This window comes from Aulostomus chinensis, chromosome 22 (assembly GCF_037954235.1).
Source record: "Aulostomus chinensis isolate RoL2024-O1b breed Wild chromosome 22, RoL_Achi_v1.0, whole genome shotgun sequence".
NCBI classification, from domain to species: domain Eukaryota; kingdom Metazoa; phylum Chordata; class Actinopteri; order Syngnathiformes; family Aulostomidae; genus Aulostomus; species Aulostomus chinensis.
In genome coordinates, this window is record NC_141341.1 from 12,823,174 (window position 1) to 12,846,464 (window position 23,291).

At 41.8% G+C, this 23,291-nt stretch overlaps 2 protein-coding genes across 5 annotated transcripts; both read right to left on the bottom strand.

Annotated features, from left to right (window-relative positions):
* Positions 1 to 211: 211 nt before the first annotated feature.
* Positions 212 to 11,591, bottom strand: LOC147240829 (putative ATP-dependent RNA helicase ddx6). Of its 2 annotated transcripts, none has more exons than XM_086194049.1 (13): positions 11,414 to 11,591; positions 8,483 to 9,602; positions 8,299 to 8,403; positions 7,862 to 7,991; positions 6,881 to 7,027; positions 6,563 to 6,657; positions 6,321 to 6,443; positions 5,755 to 5,883; positions 5,299 to 5,415; positions 5,003 to 5,066; positions 4,799 to 4,900; positions 4,402 to 4,621; positions 212 to 4,294 (listed from the first exon to the last, which is right to left on the bottom strand). In XM_086194049.1, exons 2-12 carry the CDS (start codon positions 8,723 to 8,725, stop codon positions 4,407 to 4,409), a joined length of 1,470 nt encoding a protein of 489 aa, XP_086050175.1. In that variant the 5' UTR covers positions 8,726 to 9,602; positions 11,414 to 11,591; the 3' UTR covers positions 212 to 4,294; positions 4,402 to 4,406. The 2 variants fall into 2 exon arrangements, with proteins under 2 accessions (XP_086050175.1, XP_086050176.1); XM_086194050.1 differs by having other exon boundaries at positions 11,502 to 11,572.
* Positions 11,592 to 12,200: 609 nt separating this feature from the next.
* On the bottom strand, positions 12,201 to 23,268 carry lipea (lipase, hormone-sensitive a). 3 transcript variants are annotated; one of them, XM_086194048.1, is made up of 11 exons: positions 18,463 to 18,587; positions 18,200 to 18,339; positions 17,287 to 17,571; positions 17,057 to 17,147; positions 16,823 to 16,968; positions 16,534 to 16,719; positions 15,703 to 15,855; positions 15,177 to 15,321; positions 14,482 to 14,709; positions 13,871 to 14,241; positions 12,201 to 13,152 (listed from the first exon to the last, which is right to left on the bottom strand). In XM_086194048.1, exons 2-11 carry the CDS (start codon positions 18,200 to 18,202, stop codon positions 12,904 to 12,906), a joined length of 1,857 nt encoding a protein of 618 aa, XP_086050174.1. In that variant the 5' UTR covers positions 18,203 to 18,339; positions 18,463 to 18,587; the 3' UTR covers positions 12,201 to 12,903. The 3 variants fall into 3 exon arrangements, with proteins under 3 accessions (XP_086050174.1, XP_086050173.1, XP_086050171.1); XM_086194047.1 differs by lacking the exon at positions 18,200 to 18,339 and adding an exon at positions 22,957 to 23,176 and having other exon boundaries at positions 12,203 to 13,152; positions 18,463 to 18,733; XM_086194045.1 differs by lacking the exon at positions 18,200 to 18,339 and adding an exon at positions 23,129 to 23,268 and having other exon boundaries at positions 12,210 to 13,152; positions 18,463 to 18,733.
* Between the last annotated feature and the right edge of the window lie 23 nt (positions 23,269 to 23,291).

The window sequence follows — 23,291 nt, forward strand, 5'->3', positions numbered from 1 at the left end:
ATTATATTAAATTTACACGCAAAAGATGGCGTGAAATATTAAGAAATTGCCAAAGGAACATTTACTTAACAAATTGGTAGCAAAACCTCTTGAAGGCCATTGATTTCTAAAATTTGAAGGATTTACCCCTTAAAAATGATCAAGGTTGGTAAAAATTAACTTTCCTGTGACATTTTCATTTAACAGTGTGTGAATTCAGAGTAGCAGACAGTAGATTTCAGTTCAATTTATTGAATTTAGGAATCCCTGCGTGTATTTCAATGTTACAATAGTGGACAGAGTGAGTAACACAAGTCACTGAAATACCTTGTGGCTCTTACGGAAACAAAAAGGAAGAAAAACATAAGAACATAAAACAATGTCATAAACAGTGACTTTTTTTCCTCCCAGAACCTCTAAAAAAAGAAAAAGAAAAAAAGAATCTGCAACTGACATTTTGTTATATTGACATTCGACAGGGACAGATATGGGGTAACAGCACAGAAAATACATATCAATTTCTCAAAATAGTCTTGTTTTAGTTTATTTAAATTCAAGTTCAAAATGTTTTACCTCACTTGAAGGACTATCTGCTCCACCAGTGTCCTGATAGTAACAGAAACACAAATGTTAAAACACTACAGCAGGCTTTTTTTTTCCTTTTTTTTTTTTTTTCAATTTTGCAAGGGAACAAATATTTTTGCCAGGCAATTCAGAATCATGTTACCACTCCTTCCTACCCATGTAGAAAAAATTGTGTTGCAACATTTTCCTCTGCAACATTCAGAGCCCAAATTAAAGAATGCCAATTTAGAACGGAAACAGCAGTTTTCTATGGTTGCTGCAGGGAAATGCTGCTGGAGCTTCGTCCTCAGCGTACTGAAACTGATCTGCTGAGTTTGAGCATCAAATTGGAACGAATATTATGAGTCTACATTGGCGCTGCACATTAAGAGCCAATTCAACTATGCAGAGTAGAAATATTAACACCAATTTAGACAACATCTTCAGAGACGTGTGCTTTGTTCCTACTCCAATCAGCCAATTTAATGTGTCTGAAGCAACACGTTCAAAATTGAAATTTTATGCCCAAATCCTCACCCTCAATTGTTTTGATTCCTTTTTTTTTTATAACATTTTCCCTTTTCAAACAATTTTCTAACATCCCACCCCTCCTAGCAACCCTGACTCCATCGGTCAGAGTGCGCGCGCGCACACACACACACACACACACACACACACCTCATTCACAGAAGATGACAAAATGAACCAAATCACTCAACATGACCTCCTTTGTGACGCACATTTTGAGTTTACCAACAAAAAAACTGTACACAAAGCCCTCCATTGGAGCCCCTGTAGCAACGCTGGCTTGATCTGAGCCCTGAAAAGTTACTCCTGGGATTAAAATAGTAAACAAATTTAGCCTGAGCGCGAGAAAATAAAACCCAAGGTGTAAAGATGGGGAGCCCAGGGTCAGGTCTTTATAGGTTTGAGATACTTAAATCCTTGGCCATTCAACACTGTGGGTCACAAAAGAGGTTTACGGAATGACGGCAGGGATGTGATTAGGAACATGAGGCTGGAGCGTAAAATAAGAGATCTGATTTTGAGTCAACAAATACGAACTCCGATTATGGATAAAGGGGCTGAGGGAAGAAAAAAAAAAAATCACATCCCTGACAAATGTAAACACACATTCTGATATTTTTTGACAGCTTTCCTTATTAACACATGACAGAACAGAGACCACAAACAGCAACAGACATTCAGTTACGTTTCCATGCAGCCTCACTGTGGCGGCACCGGTTCTGATACAGTGCGAGCCAACCTGACTGAATCTAGAAACCAATCGTCCACAACGATGTTAATGGAGCGCCATGAGGTGAAGCTGTATGCTAACGTAGCATTCATAACTACACTCAGCTAGCCAGTTATGCACTCGCAAGCAAACGCACACACACACTCCCCTCTCTCAGTCAAACACACATTCAGTTGCTTTCACATCTGTCACACAAACCCCTTTCACTCACACACAAACGATTTTTACTCTTACAACTCAGTCTCTCTCACACACACACACACACACACACACACACTATGCCTTTCACGCTTTCTGAAACACAAACACTTACAAACCTGTTCGTCTCTCTCTCACTCACACACTCACACACACACCACTTTTTTGGTTTTGCTTCCGTGTAAATCGATTTCAAGGAGACAAAAAGGAAAACGACCTCCACTGCCCATGAAGCATGTTCTTGTTTTCTTGTCCTTGTAAACCATCAGATTAAACAATGACTCATTTACAACTTTGTTTCCTCAAAATGATTCCTGACACCTCGTAGAAAGATTGCCCTGGTGGGAAACGATTCGAGTTGCTGAAAACTGATCACAGCACGTTGATCATCCATCACACAGACAGGATCAGGTTCCAGAGGATCACAGTGCTTTAATGCTTTCCACCAACTCCTGCCATTTAGCGCTCACTCAGTCTCTCTCTCTGGTACATAAAACATAAAGCAAACAAAGTGTTTTGAGGGAAAAGAACTACAAATCAAAGCTTTGCCTCATTGTTGTACTTGATTCTTTAGGTACCAGAGAGACAGAAAGAATCCAAGATGCCCCAGAGAGCATCTGATAAAAACATTTGGCTTCTGCAAACCCACCCCAAGCTCCAGAATTTACCCAGCGCTAAATCCTCATAGTGCCCCCCCCCCACTGTACTGCCTAAAAGAGATTTCCAAAAATAAATCCTAAAAAAGCAAAAAAAAAAAAATTTACTCTTTTTTTATGTCTTTTTTTAAAGTCGTTAGTGACACTGTTAAGGGGAGGACCCAAAAAAAAGAAAAAAAAAAAAGAAGTCACAGCTGCCTGTTCAAAGATGCTACAATTTTGCTTTCAAAGACAGAGCCCACCCCTCCCAAAAGATCATCCTCACTTTTATCTTTACCAAATGTAGCTGTGCTGGGGGGGAGGACTCAACACTGCTGCTGCCAAAAAGAATACTTTTGTTTTTCGCTGTAGTTCAATTGAAGGTTCATGTGGCAGGTTTCCTCGCCCACCCTGCAACACATGAAGCCGTTCCTTCTCCTTGATGTAATTTCATAAAAGCGTAGCCTGAAGAGTCTTTAAAGCAACAGCAGCAACACAAACGACGAATGTGCTGAAGAATCACTGGGCAGCGGAGTCTGCATTGGCCACGAATACATTCACCGACTTCAGTTTGCCATGAAGGTCGTCTTGGGATTTGCAAAAACACTTAAAGATGTGGTTGAAAAGCAAACAAGAGGAAATTCTAACTGTTGTTTTGCACCAAAATTAAACCTTTGAATCCTGATGGCTGTCAACTGATCAGCTAAATACTGAAATCAAAACCGTTTTGAACCAGTCGGACGCAAGATACAAAGCCAGTTTTCATCTCCCAGCTAGTGACAGATGGGTTTACAGTATTCACCAGCCAAATGTGATTTTTTTCCCCCCCCTCCATGTATAAGAACCTGTAGTCTGTCTAGAACAGCACAAAGCTGCAGTAAAGTTCTCAGGCTGTTTGTGTGGCTACAGGCAAACATCCACGGATCATTCTGGGGCTTATGTCTTTACACGTCTTCTCATATTTACTCTGCACATGTATTATTCATCGTGATGGGGAGAAACAGTCACGCATACTTAAATAAAGCTGCCCTTTTTATTGCAATGTTCACATTAAAAATAACGGGGTCACATTCAGGATGGTTTTTGACACACCTTGCTGCAGGAGTGTGTTGCGTCTTTTCCCTTGCATAATGTTGAAATAAACTCCGGTTATCTTTGAATTCATCGTACTTGTGCTCGTTCTCTGCTGCTCGACAGATGACAGCAGGTTATGAATGGATGAGTGTACACGGGGTGGGGTGGGGTGGGGTGGGGGGGGCGGTAAGGCACTTAAGTGACAACAGTAGAGTAGGTGGACAGAACAACGGCTGGCATAGCATGCACCACTGTGGTGGTCAAGAGTCGCAGCTAGCCAGGATGGAAACAGTCATCAAGGACGATTGGTTCAAAACAAGTCTGATATTCATTCCTGCTGTGGAGTTCATTCCATGGTCTATTTTAGGAAAATACTGGCTAAGCTCATGCAGGGTGCACTGTTCAGTTTGGTGCAAATCAAAAGTTACATTCTCTCAACTTAAAATAATAATGCTTAAAAATAAAACAGCCTTTATATCCATTTGACAGGCTCTGAAAAGAAGTGTGAGTCGTGAAACTGAAGAGTTTCCTGAAGCCTGTGTGCAAGCGCTGATGTCTGTGCAAAAGCCCGGTGTGTCCTACAGTCCTGGAGGAAAAACAAATCTAAAATTACAAAAGGCAGCCCCTTTTCTCGAGCAATGAAAGTCTGAACCTGAGCTACAGCTCAGTGGCTAGCTTGGTGACCACTCTCACCTGCTTTAGGTGCTGTCTTGTTGGCGTCCTGATTTTTCCTCCACATCCTCTACTTCACAGTCACCACTGCCTGAGTGGAACTCAGCCACATAGAGGCTCTTGTCGATGCTGCTGGGAATGGGCTTGATGTCGGTCACCAGCTGGTCTTCAATGGCCTTCAGGTTGAAACGGTCTTCTGATGTGATCAGGTTGATGGCTAAGCCCAAGTGACCAAACCTCCCTGAGAAAAGATTTTCAAAAATTCAATAGGATACTTGCAACAGTATTTTAACAAAGCCCAGACACGCCAATTTAAGTCCAGCCTGACACATTTGTAAATATTCTTATGGAGGACAAGTGTTGCTGTATTAACGTCGCAGGACTTTTAAACGTTGTAAATCACAAGTGAACAACATACCTGATCTCCCGATACGATGGAGGTATGTCTCAGCATTCTTGGGGAAGTCAAAGTTGATGACCACATTGACAGCCTGGATGTCAATACCCCTGGTGAAGAGATCTATTGAAGGACAACAGTGAACAGATGGACAGTGATGTACATCATCCTGAGTAATATGTGGTGGCCTCTTCTGAGACGAGTTCGTTCATAGCAGGAACGTACCAGTGCAGACCAGGTTTCTGCAGAGTCCATTTCTGAAGTCATGGAACACACGGTTTCTGTATTCCTGAAACACAAAACAAAGGAATGCTACACAACCAAAACAACATTTAATCATTTGGGCCTGTTTGAGTTAAGAAGTAAACGTGTCAAGTGGGCAGCACCAGGGAAAGAGAGAAATGGGTGAAAGAACCTTTGATCCCATGGCAAACCTCAGTCTCTATCATTTTAGTCCGCTAGCAAAAAACAATCAATCAGCACAATCCCAACTGAGGCTCTCAGCTGTGCCTGATCCTGACCTGCATCATCTTGGCATGGATGTAGAAGCACGAGTAGCCCAGCTGGGTGATCTTCTTTGCCAAGAGCTCCACCCTCTGGGTGGAGTTACAGAAGATGATTGACTGGTTGATCTGAAGCTGCAAGAGATAAAGAACAGAACATCTCGTGAAACAGAAAATTACCCTGATGACACAGTTTGGATCCAAGTTGACCAGATGCATCTTTAAAAAAAAAAAAAAAAACAGGGGTAAAAAAAAGTTGTGGATCAAAGGTGAAAGCTTTCCAGAAATGTCGAGATTCCAGCCACCAGGACACAGCTAACAGCCAACGTGAAAACAACCAAGCACACACGTGTTTCTGGAACTATGACGCTGCCGATGTGTGCTGACAGTCACATATTACCACATCCAGACTACTGAGCTGCCCTTGTGCAAGGCACAGAGGATTCAAATTTGTGGTGAATGAGATTTGGTTACCCTGGAGAACAGTGTGTTGAGGCAGTGGACTTTCTGTCTCTCTGTGACGTAGGCGTAATACTGGGTAATGCCCTTCAGAGTCAGCTCCTCCATCAGATTGATCTCGTAAGGTTTCTGGAGGTGCTTGGCCTGCAAAACACACACACACACACACACACACACACACACACACACACACACACACAGCAGGTAGAACAGTGGTTGGATATGATACAGGACTGTTAGGTGTGCCTCAGTATGTGTTTTTTTAAGTCAGTTTTTGATTTCTCACACAATAGGATATTATTAGCATTACTTCTCTGGCATCAGAGAAGACGTCACATATCCCAAGACACACGAGAGATCGTCAGACATGCCGATAAAACAACAAAATAAACAAAATATGTGACTGTTAGCTCATGTGCTGTAGGCTAAGACAGCCCTGAAATAATATGGAAGTGATAAACAAACATAAGACTTGGCACCGAGTGAGAAGAACAGCCTGATCTGCAGTGTGAGACAAATGGTGCCAAGTGGCTCTGAGCCATTTGGTTGGCGGAGCGCTGCAGCGATTACAGACTACTCACCATGAACTTCTGCACGCTGATGGGGAAGGTAGCAGAGTAGAGCAGGATCTGCCTGTTCTTGGCCAGGAAGCTAATGATATCCTCGATGAGCACCACAAAATCCTGAGACAGCAGCTTATCTGCCTAAGAGGGAATAAAAACAATTTCCGATGCAGAAAAAAAGAGCACATGATGAAAGTGAGACCGCGGAGACCTGGAATATAATATTAATTTTAATATTAATCCTATGTATTCATGGTTACCTCATCCATCACCATCATCTGGACTTTATCCACCTTTGCCACTCCTTTCTTTATCAAATCCAGGATCCTACCTGGTGTGGCAATGACCACATGCACTAGTGGAAAAGAGATGAGACAAACTTACATGCTTGTGTACCAAGTATACAAATAAGCTGTGGACAAGGACACAAAATACTGAAATACAAAATGAAAATGGATGTATTAATTTGTAATCTTGCGATACTTGTCAGCACAGAAAACTGTGTGCGCAGCATGTAGCCACCGTCTCTGTGTTGACACAATGCAAACAAGTAGTTAAAAACAAATTGGAGTCATTACCAGTCTCATCAAGACGCATGATGTCATCTCGCAGGTTGGTGCCCCCGGTAGTGGCCATGACTTTGACTCCTCCCAAGTGTTTGCTGATCTGGATGCAGATCTGGCTCACCTGCAGTGCCAGCTCTCGGGTGGGCACCATGACAATTGCTGGAGGATAATTAAGAACCGTTGAGAATACAAATGAAAAACATGTCATAGTAACACATTTAACTACTACAGTAATAGAAATTTGAAGAGAGGAAAAGGTAATGGAATGAGATGGGACTTTTTTTAGGAAGTGTTTTTGCAGTCACCTCCAGAACCAGACAAGAAGATAAATACCCCTCTATCATCTGCGCTGCGTTTGGGAGCAGAGACCAGCAGAGACCAGCAGAGACCAGCAGAGACCAGCAGACTGCTAGTTGGCTTCGTATCATGGAAGGTAGTGAATGGTAACTAAAGTATTACCTTATCAAAAGCCATCAAATGTACTTTTCTCTGACAGGATCATCTCCTGCATTCATATTCAAAATATACAATATTCACTACATGGTAACCATGTGAAATTAAGAGTTATTGTAGTACCAAGTACCCAAGGACTACTTCTCAGTCTACAACTACATTTGGTCAGGAGAGAAGTTACAGCAATGTGTATACTTCTAAAATTACTATAAATCATTATTTAACATTTTTATTTCATAGTAGTTGTTTTGCACAATGCTTGTTATATAAAGCAGGCCAGAACAATAAAAGTGCATCTGATGACTTTAGACGGAGTTATGCTAACATTTCCCACCCACTACCACTCTTTCCGCAAAGCTAACTAGCGGTCAGCTTGTCTCTCTGTCTCAGCTGCCTAATGAAAGAGGTTTTCCATCCACTTTTCTGGCTCTAGGGAGGACGATGACAAAATGCATCTCCCAAATAGTCAGTGTGTTCTTCAAGCCTGATGACGTGGTGTGAGCCGTCTGACAACTCTATTGACTGCAGCCAGTGTCTCACCCTGTATATGGTCCTTTTTCAGGTCTATCCTCTCCAGCATAGGGATGAGATAGGCTCCACTCTTTCCTGTTCCATTCTTCGCCCGAGCCAAAATGTCCCTTCCAGACAGGGCGATGGGAATGCTCTCCTCCTGAAAATGTATGATGTCTTAAGTTTTTATGCTGCACCCACAATTTCAAACATTGAAAAATCTCATTTGCATAAGGATTTTGCACTGCTCCCCTAAGACCAAGGTGAACTATGCTATCTTTTCCTTCAAATGAGCTCCCTGAGTTCTGGCATGCACCAAAGTCAAGTGACTTGTAAGAGACCACATCAAAGTTGTAAAATCATATCCTCACCATACAAATGGTGAGTCAAGAACCCCTAATCTGCAATGGTTACAGTACTATTATATATCACACAGAAAAGTGAAATCTGGTTCAAGTTAAATATACCTGGATAGGGGATGGTTTCTCCCAACCCATCTCAAAAATGCCCATTAGGAGTTCTCGTTTGAGACAGTAATCTTCAAATTCATTCCCCTTCGTGGCAGTCACATCCTAGAGGACACAGAAACATTAGGTTAGGCACAAAACTAGTTTTCTAACACGAGAGATTATATTGGCGGGTTTCACTCACTGAGGTTTTGACCCTGTTGTCTTTGGGTGGGAGCTTGAGGCTCTTTTTCCAGTCATCTCCGAACTTAATGCCGCCTCCTTCTTGAGAAGCACCACCTGCTTTCTGGGGTGCACCCAAAGCCTTTTCTTGAGTTGTGGGTGCTGGCTGGACTGAAGCTGGTTTGGTCTGTCCTCGGAGTTGCCCGTTCTGCTTGTTCAGTCCCATGACGAGCGGGCCAACGTTCTCTGTTCTGGCCGTTGCCATTTTTTTCCCCTGTTTTCCTTGCTTTGTTGTTGTTGTTGTTTTTCTTCTCCAAGGTATTAGATTTTTGCCTCTTAGGTTTTCTTTTTAAAAATTCTCTTCAAAAGTAAAAAAGCTAAAGTTAATAAAGCATTAACAAACAATATTCTCTATTCTTTTAAGTCCAAAGCGTTTACAACAGAAGTCAATTCGTAGTATTTACATATACACACGTACGTGCAGTTCGGTCCCTTCAACAACAGAGTGACTGACGTACAAGAACAGCAAAAAACAAATTTTTACACAAGAGCTCTTCAAAATGAAGAGAAATTTGCATTCATGTGCATGAATATACTTGCTCACAATATAGAAAAATTATATGTGAACAAGTATTGAAGCGGATCAAGTCCTGAAATAGAACAACTAAGGCAATCTGAACTTGGGGGAATAGTTTCTTCAATATATTCTTAGTTCAATACTTTTTCTGTTTCTAAACTGAACAATATTTCAGTCAGTCCACTTCAGTCCATAAGAGTTGTTCCTTATCCCTGTCCTCTTTGAAAAAAAAAAAAAGGATGTCCAACTTTGTACAAGTCTTTCACCAAAAATCATACAGTCTGTAATGTTCTCCTGTTTAATTCCACCATGTGGGTATACGTCTCTCCATGAGTGAAAAAAACAAACAGAATCCTGAAGTCACAAATCATACAAGGGGTAATCTAGTCCGAAGCCAGAAAAGCTTTCCACCCGCTTGTACTCCACAGTGTGCGTTTCCTTTCTGCTCCCGCTGGTAGACCTTCTCTCCCTGGACACCGCAGGTCTCCAGGTCGATGTGTAGAACGTGGGAGCCCTGGTCAACGTGCTTCCTCCTCAAAGTCAGCCAATAACTCAAACTTGTCACCTAAAAGAAATATAAAATGATAGACTTTAGAAGATACACCTGTGTAAATCATTAGAGACCAACAGAGATATGACTTGAGTTTTTAACTTGCAGATACTTTAGCAGATTAAAAACATTAACTGAGTAGACATTCTGACAAGGTAGGATTTGCATATTTTAAATTGAAATTTAATTTGAGTTGTTAAATTAACCAATGACAGTGCAGGTACAATAAAAAAAAAATTCACAATGAAATAAAATTAAATACAATAAAAATAAAATCAATTAATTTTCCAATGACTACCTAGAAAAACTGTTTGGTGAATTAAACGTATGACATTTGGGAACTCTTCCTGAACCCAGCGAGACATCTTTGCTTGATTTGTCAGACCAATTGTCCAAAGGTGTTTGGTGAAAGAGATGTAGCAAAAGTGACATTTTAAAAGAAGTAAAGAGCAAGAGCAGAGCAATATTTAGAACATCAGATAACAACTATTTTGACTGCTTCTGCAAGAATAAAAGGATCCGTTGTTGAGTCAATAATTACAATTTAACAGAAAAAACAGAATGAAATGATAATTGTGTAACAACGACAAACAAAGAGTATTTAAATCTGTAGAATACCATTTGCATGCTGGGATATAACTGCAGCACCACAAAATATTGCTAATGACATATTTTGAGGCACAATTAGCCTTTATCTAATATAACACCTCATGCAATTTTAATTGAATTTTAACACAATTCCATTTCTGGTCTGAAATTATCGGCTTGTAACAACAATAATAATAATTAAAGAAAAACAAGTAAACGAAACTGCTGACATCAGTGCTGAATTGAGAAATGCTTTTCTTTACGGTGTCGCGTCATTATTGTTATTGTTTGGGGTTTTCTGGCAAGTTTTTATTCCAATAGCAGCACCTGATTTTTATCTTCGATGACTCATAAGAGTACTTGCACAAATAGTCACAAACAAAACAACAAATCACATTTTAGCCTAACCAAGAAAGTGTTTAAATGATAAAAACCTCGGCAACATCAGTAGTAGACTTGCGAGCAGTGAAAGGCCTCAACACTTAATTCTCTTTAAGACTTAACAGGTGAACTTGCCAGGTGGCGGCCTCGCCATAAAGATTATCATTAACGAAGCTTGAAATACTGGATTTTAAATCGAGACTAACCTCCAAGCACATGTTTCAAACTATTTACCAATTATCTGGAGTGCTAGTGGTCCGACCGTGCCAGCTTTGCTATCTTTAGCCAACTGCTTGCGCCTCGACTTCCGATTAAGTTATTAAACTGCATCTACCTTTATTCCGGTTATTGTTTCACGTCACAAACACCAACTTCCAGTCTTTAATTATGTATCAAATCCATTAAATGTTAGTCGAGCCACGATATATTTTATTTGCAACTTTGTGAGAGAAAAATCTCACATGACGTTAACGCATGATGCCAAGCGAAACAACTAGACTGCTGATACTGGGTTAACCATAAGCTAAACGTTAGCTGTAAGCTAACAGAGCCCAAAAGAGATGACAATAACGGGGTTTTGGCCTGTTACACGCTACATATTTAAAATACCCAAGTGCGCGCGCTTGTGTTGGTTTTAGAAAAAGCTTATGGTATTTTTCCCTTTTCGGTTTTAGTAATTGTCGTCACATCGTTAACGCAAACGTTAGCCTACGTAGCACGATTAGCAAGCTCGCAAGCCTCAAGGCTAGAGTAGCACAAATAACTCAAACCGCTAACGCTAGCTTTGAGCTAGCCTGTTCTCAACAGTCGGATATTTTTAACGGACTTTGGACGATTTGAAGACGCCACAAACCTACCTTAGTTTTCTGTTATTTTACAAGGGATACACAGTTTGCTGTTTATCAATAGCCTCCTTTAAAAATCGTTTAAATAACTGAATTTTACTTGAAATAAATCGCCTCTATTGTGTTCCTTCTTCCTTTAAATCAACATGGTCGCCTTCTTCTTCGTCTTCTCTTCCTCTGCGTCTCTACTCCTGTTTATCACACGTCCGATTCTACAACGCTGCTGCCACCTTGTGTCCGATGTGATAACCTTTGGACATCTGCATTAAATGGGGAGCTGTGCAATCGAAGAGAACGTCGTTCAGAAACGGTGAAAACCCAAGCCCAAACTGTACACAAAGCCGAACATTCATTGACCCTTGTAACACTTTTTAAACAAACATTTTTAAAGTCTGTTTCAGTATGCAAAATACATATTATTCTTGTAATTCAGCTTCTTCTAAAAATGTTTTTTTTCTTCTTTTGAGCAATTATCAATTTGTATAAAAAAAACAACTGAAATCAAGTCAGTCTCCCAGAAAGCAAAATTTTACAACATATGTTTTTGAAATATGACATTTCTTACTTGTATTTTCATGTAATATAAAAGCCAGTGAAGATTTTGCAATATAACAACTTGTTAAAATTAAAGCTGATTAAATACAAACTGACAATTTTCCAAGACAGAAAATGCTACAATCCACTTGATTTATGAGATTGTAGATTCAGTTACATCTGATGTGCATATAAAGTAGAGGTTAATTTGAGGGGCCGCTCAGAACCACACTCAGGTTAGCTGCACTCGTTGACATCGTGCATCTTTACACTTTGCTTCAAATGAAAACACTGAGCAATCTTTTGTGATTTAATAGACTTTAAATACAACAACATACTGTTACATTTATATTAAGAAATATACAATATAACAAGTTACTTTCACTCCACATCCATATGCTGCTGGTCAATACAAGGTGAAGGCCTCTGTATTAATGTTGTAAACATGTGACAAACTGGCTGAACCACATTTTTCAGTCACTCCACACGCTATACAAATGCAGTGCGTGGGGAGTGTTTCCTATGTTTCTAGATATGTAATCCAGTCAGTTTGGGATGAAGACAAATACAATGCAAACACAGCGGAGCTTCAAGGCACAACAGTTCAAACTGAAAAGAAAAAAATTACAGAGTGTAAAAATTAGATCGTCATTTCTTCAGTGTCAAGTCTCTGTCATTCAGTACAAATCTCAATAAATATCTGATCTAGAACATATTCGCCTTTCTATCAATATCTGGAATCATAAAACCCAGCTATAAAAGTACAATATTTAGTGTGTTTCTGTCATCGCTGTCAGATAAAAATGTTGTGCGGTATAGAATTCCAGTGCAGTATGTCAAAGATTCCTCAGGTTTTTGCAGTTCTTATTAACTTCTCTCTACTTGTTTTTCATTCATTGCACATCCCTCGCCACATATTTTCCCATTTCTTCTCCATCCATTGACCCCCAGATTGACATCAGTGGGGATCAGTGCTTTGTTAAGTCTTTGGCTTGTTTGCGCAGAACAGTTGTTGGGTTTGCTTGCCCTTCAAAAACCTCCCTCAATTTCCTCAGGCAGATTTCTGCAGCGACCTCCGTGTCCTTGGAGAGCTGCGAAAGGCTGAGGAAGCCGTGCGGCAGGTCCTCCACTATCGTCAGGCTCACAGGCTGGTCCATGTCTCGCAGCTTCTTGGCAAACATCACCGAGTCATCCAGTAGGGCATCCAGAGCAGAGGCCTGTGGGCACACGTGGAGGAATCAGGAAACAAAGACTGACATGAAAAACAAACGTTACGCCATATACCTGAAAAATATAAGGGATTAGCCTGCTTAGTGTGTTTGGGTGTGTATGCAGCTGGAGCATAATACATTAGCTACACCATCCACATAACATTACTGTAAACAGTAGCCGCCTTTAATGCCTCAGAAACATTTGTCAAGATTTAAAGCAGTGGAACAAGCTGTAAACACACCAGTGTTATTATATAATGTCATTTTTTGGGAAAAAAAAGTGCTCATGTTTTGTGTATTTATTCATCAGAGAGAGCAACAGTGGTATTTATTATTCACTGGAAAGGTAAATATTCAGCTCTATAACTGCTCCAACAACTTCTTTTTCCGATTTCAAATTGGGAGTTCTTCCTTTTGCTTAGAACAGCTACAGTTGAAACAAAGTTGATTACTAAAATGCCCGCAAGTGGAGAAATTTATATTTGAGCCAATAGAGTAAATGTAATAATATCTGCTCTGGGTATAAATGAATCACCAAGTCATTGCACTGAACTGTTATCCAGTTTAAATCTAATTAATTGTAATGAATATAACTGATTCTTAGTTTGTGTGATCAGGATTAATGTCTAAATGTAGGAACACGTCCAGGCTGGAGAGGTTCTGCTGCTGCAGTTACAGAACACATTCAACTAATCTTAGTAATCTGGATCTTTTTCCTCCTCACCACTATGTGTACAGGTGGCAGGCCTTTCAGCAGGTTACTGGGAGCCAGCAGAGGTGACACAAATGGGTTCCTGATGATGCGGCAGGATGTCGGGTGAACAAAAGCCAGACACTCAGAGCGCAGGGGTTCAAAGCCTTCTGGGTAACCTATGTGATCTCCAGAGTTTGGTGGTGAGGTGATGTTACTCGTGGAACGTCTCTGCTCCGTCGAGGCTGAGCTGGATGCTCCCGTGGTTCGCATCGTGTCCAGGTAGGAGTGGATCCAGTTAGAGGCTCCCTGGGTGAGGTCACTGAGCAGCATGGCGGTGCCTCTGCCCAGAGTGCTGAGACTGCTGCCACCCACTGCAGGCTGCACGGTCTGAGAGTCTTCGCCTGGGAGGAAGAGGATGTAGAAAACTAAAGAAATGATAAAGAATACTGTGGTGCTGTGCCATGGCTGGACAGAACAGGTTACAGCAGGTTGAGCATCATTCTCATCTCACATTATCAGTCTTATTGATATTCTGTTTCCATTCCTGGAGCACCTGAATGTGCTCTTGTGTTAAATGAGGTGGAAACAGCCCACACCTAATGCTGTATACACACTCCTACACACCTTGTACACTCACATACCTGCGTAGGCATTGAGGCACTTTGCCAGAACACCCAGAGGCAACAGTGGGTCGATGAGCGTGAGCAGGCGGGAGGGTGAGGCATCAGTGGTGAGCAAAGTGGCGGGGTAGGCGACCATGATGCCGTTGGGGACTCTGATGCCACTGGATATGGCCCTCATAGACACAGTGATGCAGAGGTTGCCTCCGGCGCTGTCCCCTGCCAGACAAATACGCTCTGCTGTGGAGCCTGAGACACACAGGCAGCATCAGTACCCTGATCAATAATAATTAATAGAATTCAAGCTGAATTAGCAAAGAACCAGTGTGGTGTAATAGGCTGTTTGATGGATATTTTGTAATATTTCAGTCTGGGACAAAGAGAAGGACCAACCAGCAGACACACTGACACTGCTCTTCATAATGCTTCAGCAGTCTGTCGGCATTGTAACAAACATTTTAAAGTTTTAGTGCCTTACATTTTTTTTATATCGGTATTTTTATGTCTGCATCAACTGCTCACTTTTCCTATTATTTACAAAAAGTAAAAAAACAACAACAAAAACACTGACAAAAACTGTTATGTCAGTCCAGTGTGCGTGCGTGTGTGTAACAATGACGCTAATGTTTCTGTGGCTATTAAAAGATTCAACTACGCAGCTCTCCTTGTTGTTTACAATGGCTCTTTGATACTGCACCCTGATGTCACACACTCACCCAACAGATGAGAGTTTTTCAGGGCCCAGCAGTAGGCATAGAAACATTCCTCCAGGGCTCTGGGGAAGGGCGCTTCGGGTGACAGAGAGTAGTCCACCGACAGGACCGGGACATTCAGCTCCTTTGACCAACTTCGTAGATAATTCTGATACACGTGGGAGAGACACAAATACAATACTTACGCGCAACCGAGAAAGGCAACTAAGTCCAGACGACAAAATTAGAGCCGGACCGACAGATCAGTGTAGCTGATATTACTGACCGATATTGGCCAAACACAGATGTAGCAAAATGGGCATAAATGCAATCAAATATGAGAGGATATGAATTTTCCCCCAAAATATAATTAATAGAATGTATCAAATTTTGTCCTGCAAAAAAGGTAAGTTTTTGGCTTGAGGCAGATCAGCTTTTTACTCAGTGGACTAATAAAACCCTTAGAAGTACTCCCAGATCTATAGCTAAATATCATCACTGCCGGTGGGATAAACAAGAGTAGGCAGTAGAACCCATCAGCCTCAAGTACCTCGTGTGATCGGGATGTCTGGGCCACGAAGCCTCCTCCGTGGAAGTGGATGAGGAGCCAAGGGGATCGGGGCTGCTTCTGGACCCAGGGGAGATTAGAGGCAGAGATGGGAGGAGGGTCGGTCCGAGAAAAAGCTAGCAGCTCCTCAGTATCCTAAAAAGTTGGAGATCAATGGACTAAAATGAATTAAGGACACATCTAAAGACAGGCTTTTCTACATGTGATCAAAACATTTCCAAGCGAGTTATTTGTCATAAACACAAATACTTGATATAAATCTTAATCCCAAACATGACAATCGAACAAACCCCATCAGCAGATGGAGACTATGACATGTGGTTGCAAAGTCTGGAAAATCTGATTTTTAATTTGACTGTCTTGTAATTTATATCTAAAACGTTCTTTTGTTCATTGGAGAGACAGATTTTACTGAACCAGTGAGGAAAACAAGTGTCTTACAGCAGCACAGTTTAAGGATAAAAAAATTCAAAGATTGACAGACAGAACATATGTGGAACTGCAGTAACAGAATGAGAACATGTACAATATATGGATAAGAAAATATGAGTTTGATCAAATTCGCACGCGTGTGTGTGAGCATAGCTGAAGGGATTTCTGTTACAATTTTTAATTTTGCTGTGCATTTACTGAAATCGGGCCTGACGTTTGCACATTGAAAGCGACACTTCATGCAAAAAAAGTGTATTCTGACTCAATTTCTGACTCAATTCTTTTGAGACTCATCACAGTATAAACTACTGTTCTTCTTCGACAATTTTATAGACTGCGACAGATTTCCTGTATTGTTAACAAGTCGCTGTGATGCCTCACCTGCCCTTCTCGAAGCTCACAGGATATCAGACGCATATGCACCGGTCCAGGGCCCCAGTGGGCCAGTGGAGGGGACACAGTGACAGACAGACTTGGGTCCAAGGCCAAAGGAAGCCGTAGGGGGACAGGAGGCAAAGTCAGAGTGAGGTTCACCAGAACCGGGTTAGAGGCAATCCTGTTGAAGCCCTGAACAGAGAATAACAGGGCAGTAGACAGAGGAGTAATTAAAACACTCAAGAGAACTTTGTGTACAAGAATAATGAGAGGATGAACGTTTGACCCTGCCTACTGTTATAAGCCCCGACTCTGTAAGGTTCCAGAAAGCCTTCCAAAACTGCAAGTCCAGGTTCTGAGTAATACGCTCAAACTCAGCACCACGCAACTCTGGATCCATGACGTACTTTCCTGATGTGAGGAGTGAAAGAGCAGCCAGACCTGAGAAAGCAAGAGGATGGACTTTCAGGATGACCTCAAAGAGAGAGGAGCCGAGAGCTTCATCACACGAAGAAGCGGAGAGGCTCACCCAGCCCCGACTGCTGCCTCCCGTACGTCTCTCCATAGGAAACCATGCTTATGACAACAGTCTGGAGGAATGGACGAAGAGTTGGCAAGAACTGCGCAAAGAAGCAAAGGCTAGTTAGCAAGCTGCCTTCATTTATCAACAGGCTTTGGGATTTTTAAACTGCATTTCCATTAAATTCTTAAAATTCCTAAGAAAGTGTGATGAGAGATAAGTCATTGTTTTGGGCTGACCTGAAAGCCTAGACAGCGGCCGTAGAAACAGGCTTTGTGCATGGAGCTGTACTCCTGCACAAATTTGCGGCTCAGCTCCTTGTCGTGTAGCGAGTAAAGCTGGCCGTAGTCGTTGTCGTTGATGAGCTGCTGGGCGAGGTAGAGCAGGGCGCGCAGCTGGCAAAGGGCACTGCAGTACGCCTCCATCTCTGAGGCATTGTGCTCAGCCCTGAAGAAGGCACCGTTGTAATTTGAGGCGACGTAGCGACCCTTCTGAATGATGTGCAAAAGGCAAGAATGCACGACCTGAATAACAGAGACGCAAACGAAGAAGGAGAAGCGATGTGAATTTTGCTTGTGAGGGAACATTTAACATGTACATTTTTCCTTTCGTATTCTGCATCATCTGAAAGTTTCACATTCAGACAAGGGTGGCTTAAAGCTGAAATGCTGACATGCATTTAAATATGTCCGGGAGCATGAACTGTCAATCAGTTATTTATCAATGATCTATTTCCTACATGTGGGGGTCTGCCTCATCTTACACATTACATGCATTGCAGTAATTACACCGATTATTACTTGAAAAAAAAAAGTCACTTTTCAATATGAAAATGTTCATTTTTCTTTATTTTTATTATAATAAACATGGACCGGAGTAACTTTTCCCAAATAAACTCCAGTACTTTACTTTTGATTCTCGCTTAAATGTACGTTTGAAAAAATTCTGCTGCAAGATTTTCTCAATCAAAACAAAAAGACACAGTTTGAAGATGCAGTAAATCACCGTGGGCTCATGGGAGTTGTTGTCTTCGGGGTTGAAACCACCACTGCCGATCTACTTGCGTTACGCTGTCATGTTTAACTCCTCTCTGATGTTGTAGCATTTATTTGACAACAAAACTGCAGGTAACACGAGTTCATGCAACACTACCATGCTTCCTTGTTCAGCTGCTGGAACATTAGGACAGGAGTTCCCCTTGATGGAGGTTAAAGTTCTTCAAATACTGTCCGACTCCAACCCCGGATCATGTTACAGGTGAATACTTAACATGTTCGCTGTTGTTTCTAGAACTACAATTGTTCACAAACAACAATCAATAGCAATTACTCTATGTTTTTTTTAAATCATTCTAACAAAAAGCAAGAAGACAGCAAAAATAAAACTGCAATAAAACTTCCTGGGTGTTTCCATACCTTGACCAGTGTGCGGTAGCCGTTCCCTGGCGTTTGTGCGTCAAAGTCGTAATGGTGATAGATGGCGGTGAAGCTGGCGATCACAGGCCCCAGGGCTCGGCTGTGCTCCTGAATCTGCTTCATACACGTCACCAGGCGGTTGGCAACATTGCCGTACGGCAAATCAGAGGGTCCGGACAAAGCAGAAATGTATTCTTCACACATCGTCTCCAAGGCTGCAAACACAACCCTGAAATCCATGTCTGAGGCAGGAAGCCAAAGACAGACCAACCTATTAAAAGAGAATCTATTAAAATCAACTTTTCTTTAAGCTCCTTTCTATCCGCCTCCGTAGCTCCTACAAGTGTCATGTGCTCTGGATATCTTGAAGTAAAGGGACCACGAATCTCTCGGGCCAGGATCATTATGACTAATTCTCCTGCAGCAGGCTCGCTGCTTTGCTATGACAGTAGTTCTCTTATCTCTGGTCAAGGTTTGAAGCTCCAGCACAGACTGATTGTATTTTGAAACTGGGCCATTGTTTGCTGACCCCAGGGAGATTAGTTGATCGGTACTGATAATGATTTGAATTGCAACAATTCATTGACAGAAATGTTTTCATTTACTGCGACTATTTCACGAGTTCAGAACTTCTCTGAAAAAACATTTGCAATGTCTTCTTATTTCAAATGTATTTCTAGTCCTCTGTAAATCACTTGGACATATTCTGTTTCTCAGAGGTGACAGAAAGAAAACATTAATTCGAATAAAGCAGAAGGTTTTGTTTTTTTTGTGTTCCTTTTTGAGCGATTCAGGGGCGATTTTTATATGGAAATAAATCACAGTTAGAAATCTTCAGATGTTTCAGGCTAAATACTCAAGTCGATTCATTCAGGAACATTTGTTTGATTCATCACGACAACAATCACCACGATATCTATATAACCGTTTATACCCTAACAGATGATTCAATCCGTATTTTCTACTTCTGCACGAGCAGTTGGTGATGTGTGACCATTTCTAATATGTTCACTGAGATTTCTCAATCTGAATTAAGATCATCCAGTTCATGTAGGCACCAAACAAGATGTGCAGAGTGATTTCAAACAGGGGGAAGTCTCATTCGTGGCTGTATGAGCACACAGCCAGGAGCAAACATCAAGACACTGCTTTAGTTGAGGCAAGGCGCACAAACACTGGGAGCTTTTATCACAGTTCTGACACATGCTTGATCTCTGACCTATTTAACCACCGTCTGGGCCACAGTTTACCGACTATGACAATAGCAAGATGTAGCAATATATTTTTGTGCTCGCTGCATTGCTGTGTAGGACACTACAAAAACTCTGTAAAGGATACTTCTTCACTTTATGCCTTTATTTTGAAATTATATCCGAAATTTTCCTCCTGCGATTCCTCGTTACGGTCTCAGATATATTTCACTGCCAGGATCATAACTGTGGAGGGGAAATAATGACCTTCTGTTCCCCTGAAAACAATCAAAGCATACTACAATCCGAATAGTAATACCAGCACATGTAATTTGTTGATAAATATAAAGTGGGAAGTCCTGTTGGGGTCACAGAAATCAATAAAGAGAGCAAGAGCTGCCACGTAGCTGTAGGCCTGATTAACTTCTGCACCACGGAACCACGTAGAGAATCATTTTCAATGAGGCCTGGTGCAGAACTTTGTGACTGTCTTTTGATTACAAAGAAACAATTCTCACACGGGCTTCCAGATATTCATCTTATTAGGGCCTGAGCCAGAAGGTACTTCTGGCGAAGACCCTATTATGTTTGCTCGGCAGAGCAACACATTAGCAGCACTAAAAACACTAAAAACACACACTAAACAGTGTCCCAGGCCCCCCCAACACCCATGAGGCAACTGGGTCAGACGGCCCGGAGCCAGTTTTCACATACACACCCATTCAAAACCTGGTATTATACTGTTCTTGCTCTCAATGAGTGCGCGCTATATGCGCATAATGCGCATAACGCGCATAATCTAATTTGACCCCCTGAACATGCATGAAATTCGCTGAAATTTGGCACAATCGTTCGGTATGTCTCAACATTCACTAATCAAAAACAAAAACGCCACTAAAGTCTATAGCGCCACCTAGGGAGCCACACAAAAAAAAGATAATTTTTTTTAATTTCGCGCGCTATAACTCCTCACACAAAACTCCCACAGACATGGGACCAACACCGTTGGACTCGTCTCATCAAGACGAACAATTCTTACACTCTGACCCCTCACCTATCTCCAACAGAATGTCCACAAATTGGACAAAACTGTCAAAATCAGGACTTTTTTTACTCCCCGAACAAAATCTATCTCCTCCTAAACCGTAAATGCCAGGGCTTCCAAACTTTCACACATTACTCTCCCAACTGTGCTCTTCAAAAATCTTTAAAGGCTAATATACTACGCGCTCGGTTTGGATTTTATAAGCCCTCAAAGTGGGGGAGACACGTTTTACGCTTACAATGGAAGTCAATGGGGAGGCCGTGTCCTCTCATGGTACATACTCTCGAACAAATGCTTCTCACGTCTATACCATACATCGCACAGCTTTTAAAAACATATCACTGTATTCCTGACAAAAATCCCTACACAAATATGGTATTTTGTGTTACTTTCCACCAACGTAGGCCGAGTTATTCAGCTTTTACACACTACATTTCTCTTAATCCTCCACTCTCTCCACTCTAGCACAGATCAAAGAAAGTGCAGCGGGGGAGGGGTTCTTAAAGGGCCAGCTGGCAGCTCTGCTCTCAGCTCTGCTCTCAGCTCTGACAGAGATGGCAGAGATTTGTTTACTGTAGTCATGGAAACCACAATTGGCACTTCTCTGCCCTCATGTACATACTCTCAAACAAACACTTGTCGCTTCTAAATTAAAACACTCACACATTCAGAAAACACACCATTGAATTCCTGAGAAAAAACTCTACGAAGTGACGTCTTTACATTACACTTTTGACCAACATATGCAGAGTTATGACTGTGTTTGTCAGTAAAACTGCCAAATCCTCCTCTGCTCTCCACTCTGACAGAGATGGCAGAGAGCGAGCAGAGAAGGGAGGGGCTCTTAAAGGGCCGGCTCTCAGCTCAGCAGTCACACTGTGCAGCGAACTGAGGCTCGTATCTTCTAAACTACAAGGCCTAGGGATTTGCCGATTACACCGTTGGATTCGGGCCGGTGTCAAGGACGTGGCCATAGGCCGCGTGGGGGCTCAGGCCCTAACAACGCTGCTTGCAGCTTTAATTTTCCTTCTCGTTACACTTACTGCAGTTCGTTCTTACGTAAAGCTTTGAATGGCCTCTGTGTTTGACATCTGCTACTAAAATAAACTAGTCTCGCTTTTTTCCATCTATTGTAACATAACTTGGACGCTTTTGCACAAAACCCGGTAACAACAAATAAAGAGTACGTCAAAATTAAATACAGAGAGACACTTAATTCCAAAGGATGTATGGATCATTGATGCGTCTCGTGATACGTTTCAACAGTCACATCCCAAGCTGCCGAATGATACGCGGAGTGTGGACACATCATCTGATCTGTGCATGACATCAGTCTATGAGCCAATAACTAGTCACTAATTAAACACACATCTGATTCAAAACTTACAATATCAAAAAAAAAAAAGAAAGAAAAAAGAACCAGACAAATACTGGCAAAAGCATACCCGTGGTTCATTTAAAAATGTTCTTTTGGAGGACTTCCCACCCGACAGCATGGTTCACTCTTCCTTTTTGAAAAGTCAGTTAGAACAAAGTGCCTTCATAAGCTGCTACATGTCGGTCACACCATAAATGTAATGGATTATCGGCCAGTGTGATGAAGAAGGCTTCACCTAACAATAACTTGCACTCAAGTCACTGTTTTATGAGACAAATCTCAGCTAAAAATAAGGGCAATGACAAATTCAGTTTCACCCCATGTTTGACAAACAGTCCACAACCAAAAATATATTGTTAGATAACTTGTCACAATCAAGAAGCTGAACCCTTGAAAAAAAAACAACCCTCAAGATTCCATCATCAAAGTATATTGATCAATCATGATCATATTCTAAGGATCTTTATCAAGACTGTATTGGCAGAAGGATCTGCTCACATTCTAGTCAGAAAATTCTACTCGGAAGAAGCAAATATTGATCTAAAAAACAAACAAACAGTGATATATTTGTTCCCGTCCAAGAAAACTGGCTCCTCTTTCTGCGTGTACCATTCTTTTGTTCCCACTTAAACGTCCACTGAAGTACCAGCCGATAAAAGCCTCTGTCACAGTCACTGAACTGGCTGATATCAGATTCCAGCGCAGATATCAGCTTCTCTGCTCAACGCCACCGCCCAGAGTTAAAACAGTTCCTGTCCTCGCTGTCGCAAACACCCGAGGGTCTAAACAAGCCTGAAAAAGTCTCCCTGCTGTACCCGGCGACGAGCAGCAGGTGGTTCTTCAGACCACTTCGCCCCCAGCCCCGGGTTGGAGGAGTTTACCTGCCGGTCACCCTGTTGCTCTCGGTGTCACAGCCACGTACAACCAGGAAGTACAACGACGCCGTTTAACAGCCGTCTCCGATGAACGGCCCTGGACTAAAACGTCAAAACACACACGGAAAACATGTACGTGGTTTGACGGTTCCGTGGTGTTCACTTTGGCTTCTCTTACCGATCCGCATCCTCCTCCTGGTCTCCCGATTGTGCCGTCAATTTTGTGTCAGCGCGCGCCCACAGAATCCTGGGTAACGTCATGTGAGCAGCAGTTGGCTAGTTAGCTTGTTAGTTAGCTTACTTGAGCAACAGGTAGGCTAACACTATCAAACACACACACA

Bases quoted from the DNA above. Each gene is read 5' to 3' on its own strand.
- lipea (XM_086194045.1), bottom strand. From the start codon at position 23,211: ATGACGTTACCCAGGATTCTGTGGGCGCGCGCTGACACAAAATTGACG. The intron at 18,734-23,128 runs GTAAGAGAAGCC...CTCTTTTAATAG, and splicing joins CAGGAGGAGGATGCGGATCG to GTTGGTCTGTCTTTGGCTTC. The intron at 17,572-18,462 runs GTATGGAAACAC...TCTGTTATTCAG, and splicing joins GCTACCGCACACTGGTCAAG to GTCGTGCATTCTTGCCTTTT.
- LOC147240829 (XM_086194049.1), bottom strand. From the start codon at position 8,725: ATGGCAACGGCCAGAACAGAGAACGTTGGCCCGCTCGTCATGGGACTG. The intron at 6,658-6,880 runs GTAATGACTCCA...CTTTTCCACTAG, and splicing joins CATGCGTCTTGATGAGACTG to TGCATGTGGTCATTGCCACA. The intron at 4,901-5,002 runs GTACGTTCCTGC...GTCCTTCAATAG, and splicing joins CAGAAACCTGGTCTGCACTG to ATCTCTTCACCAGGGGTATT.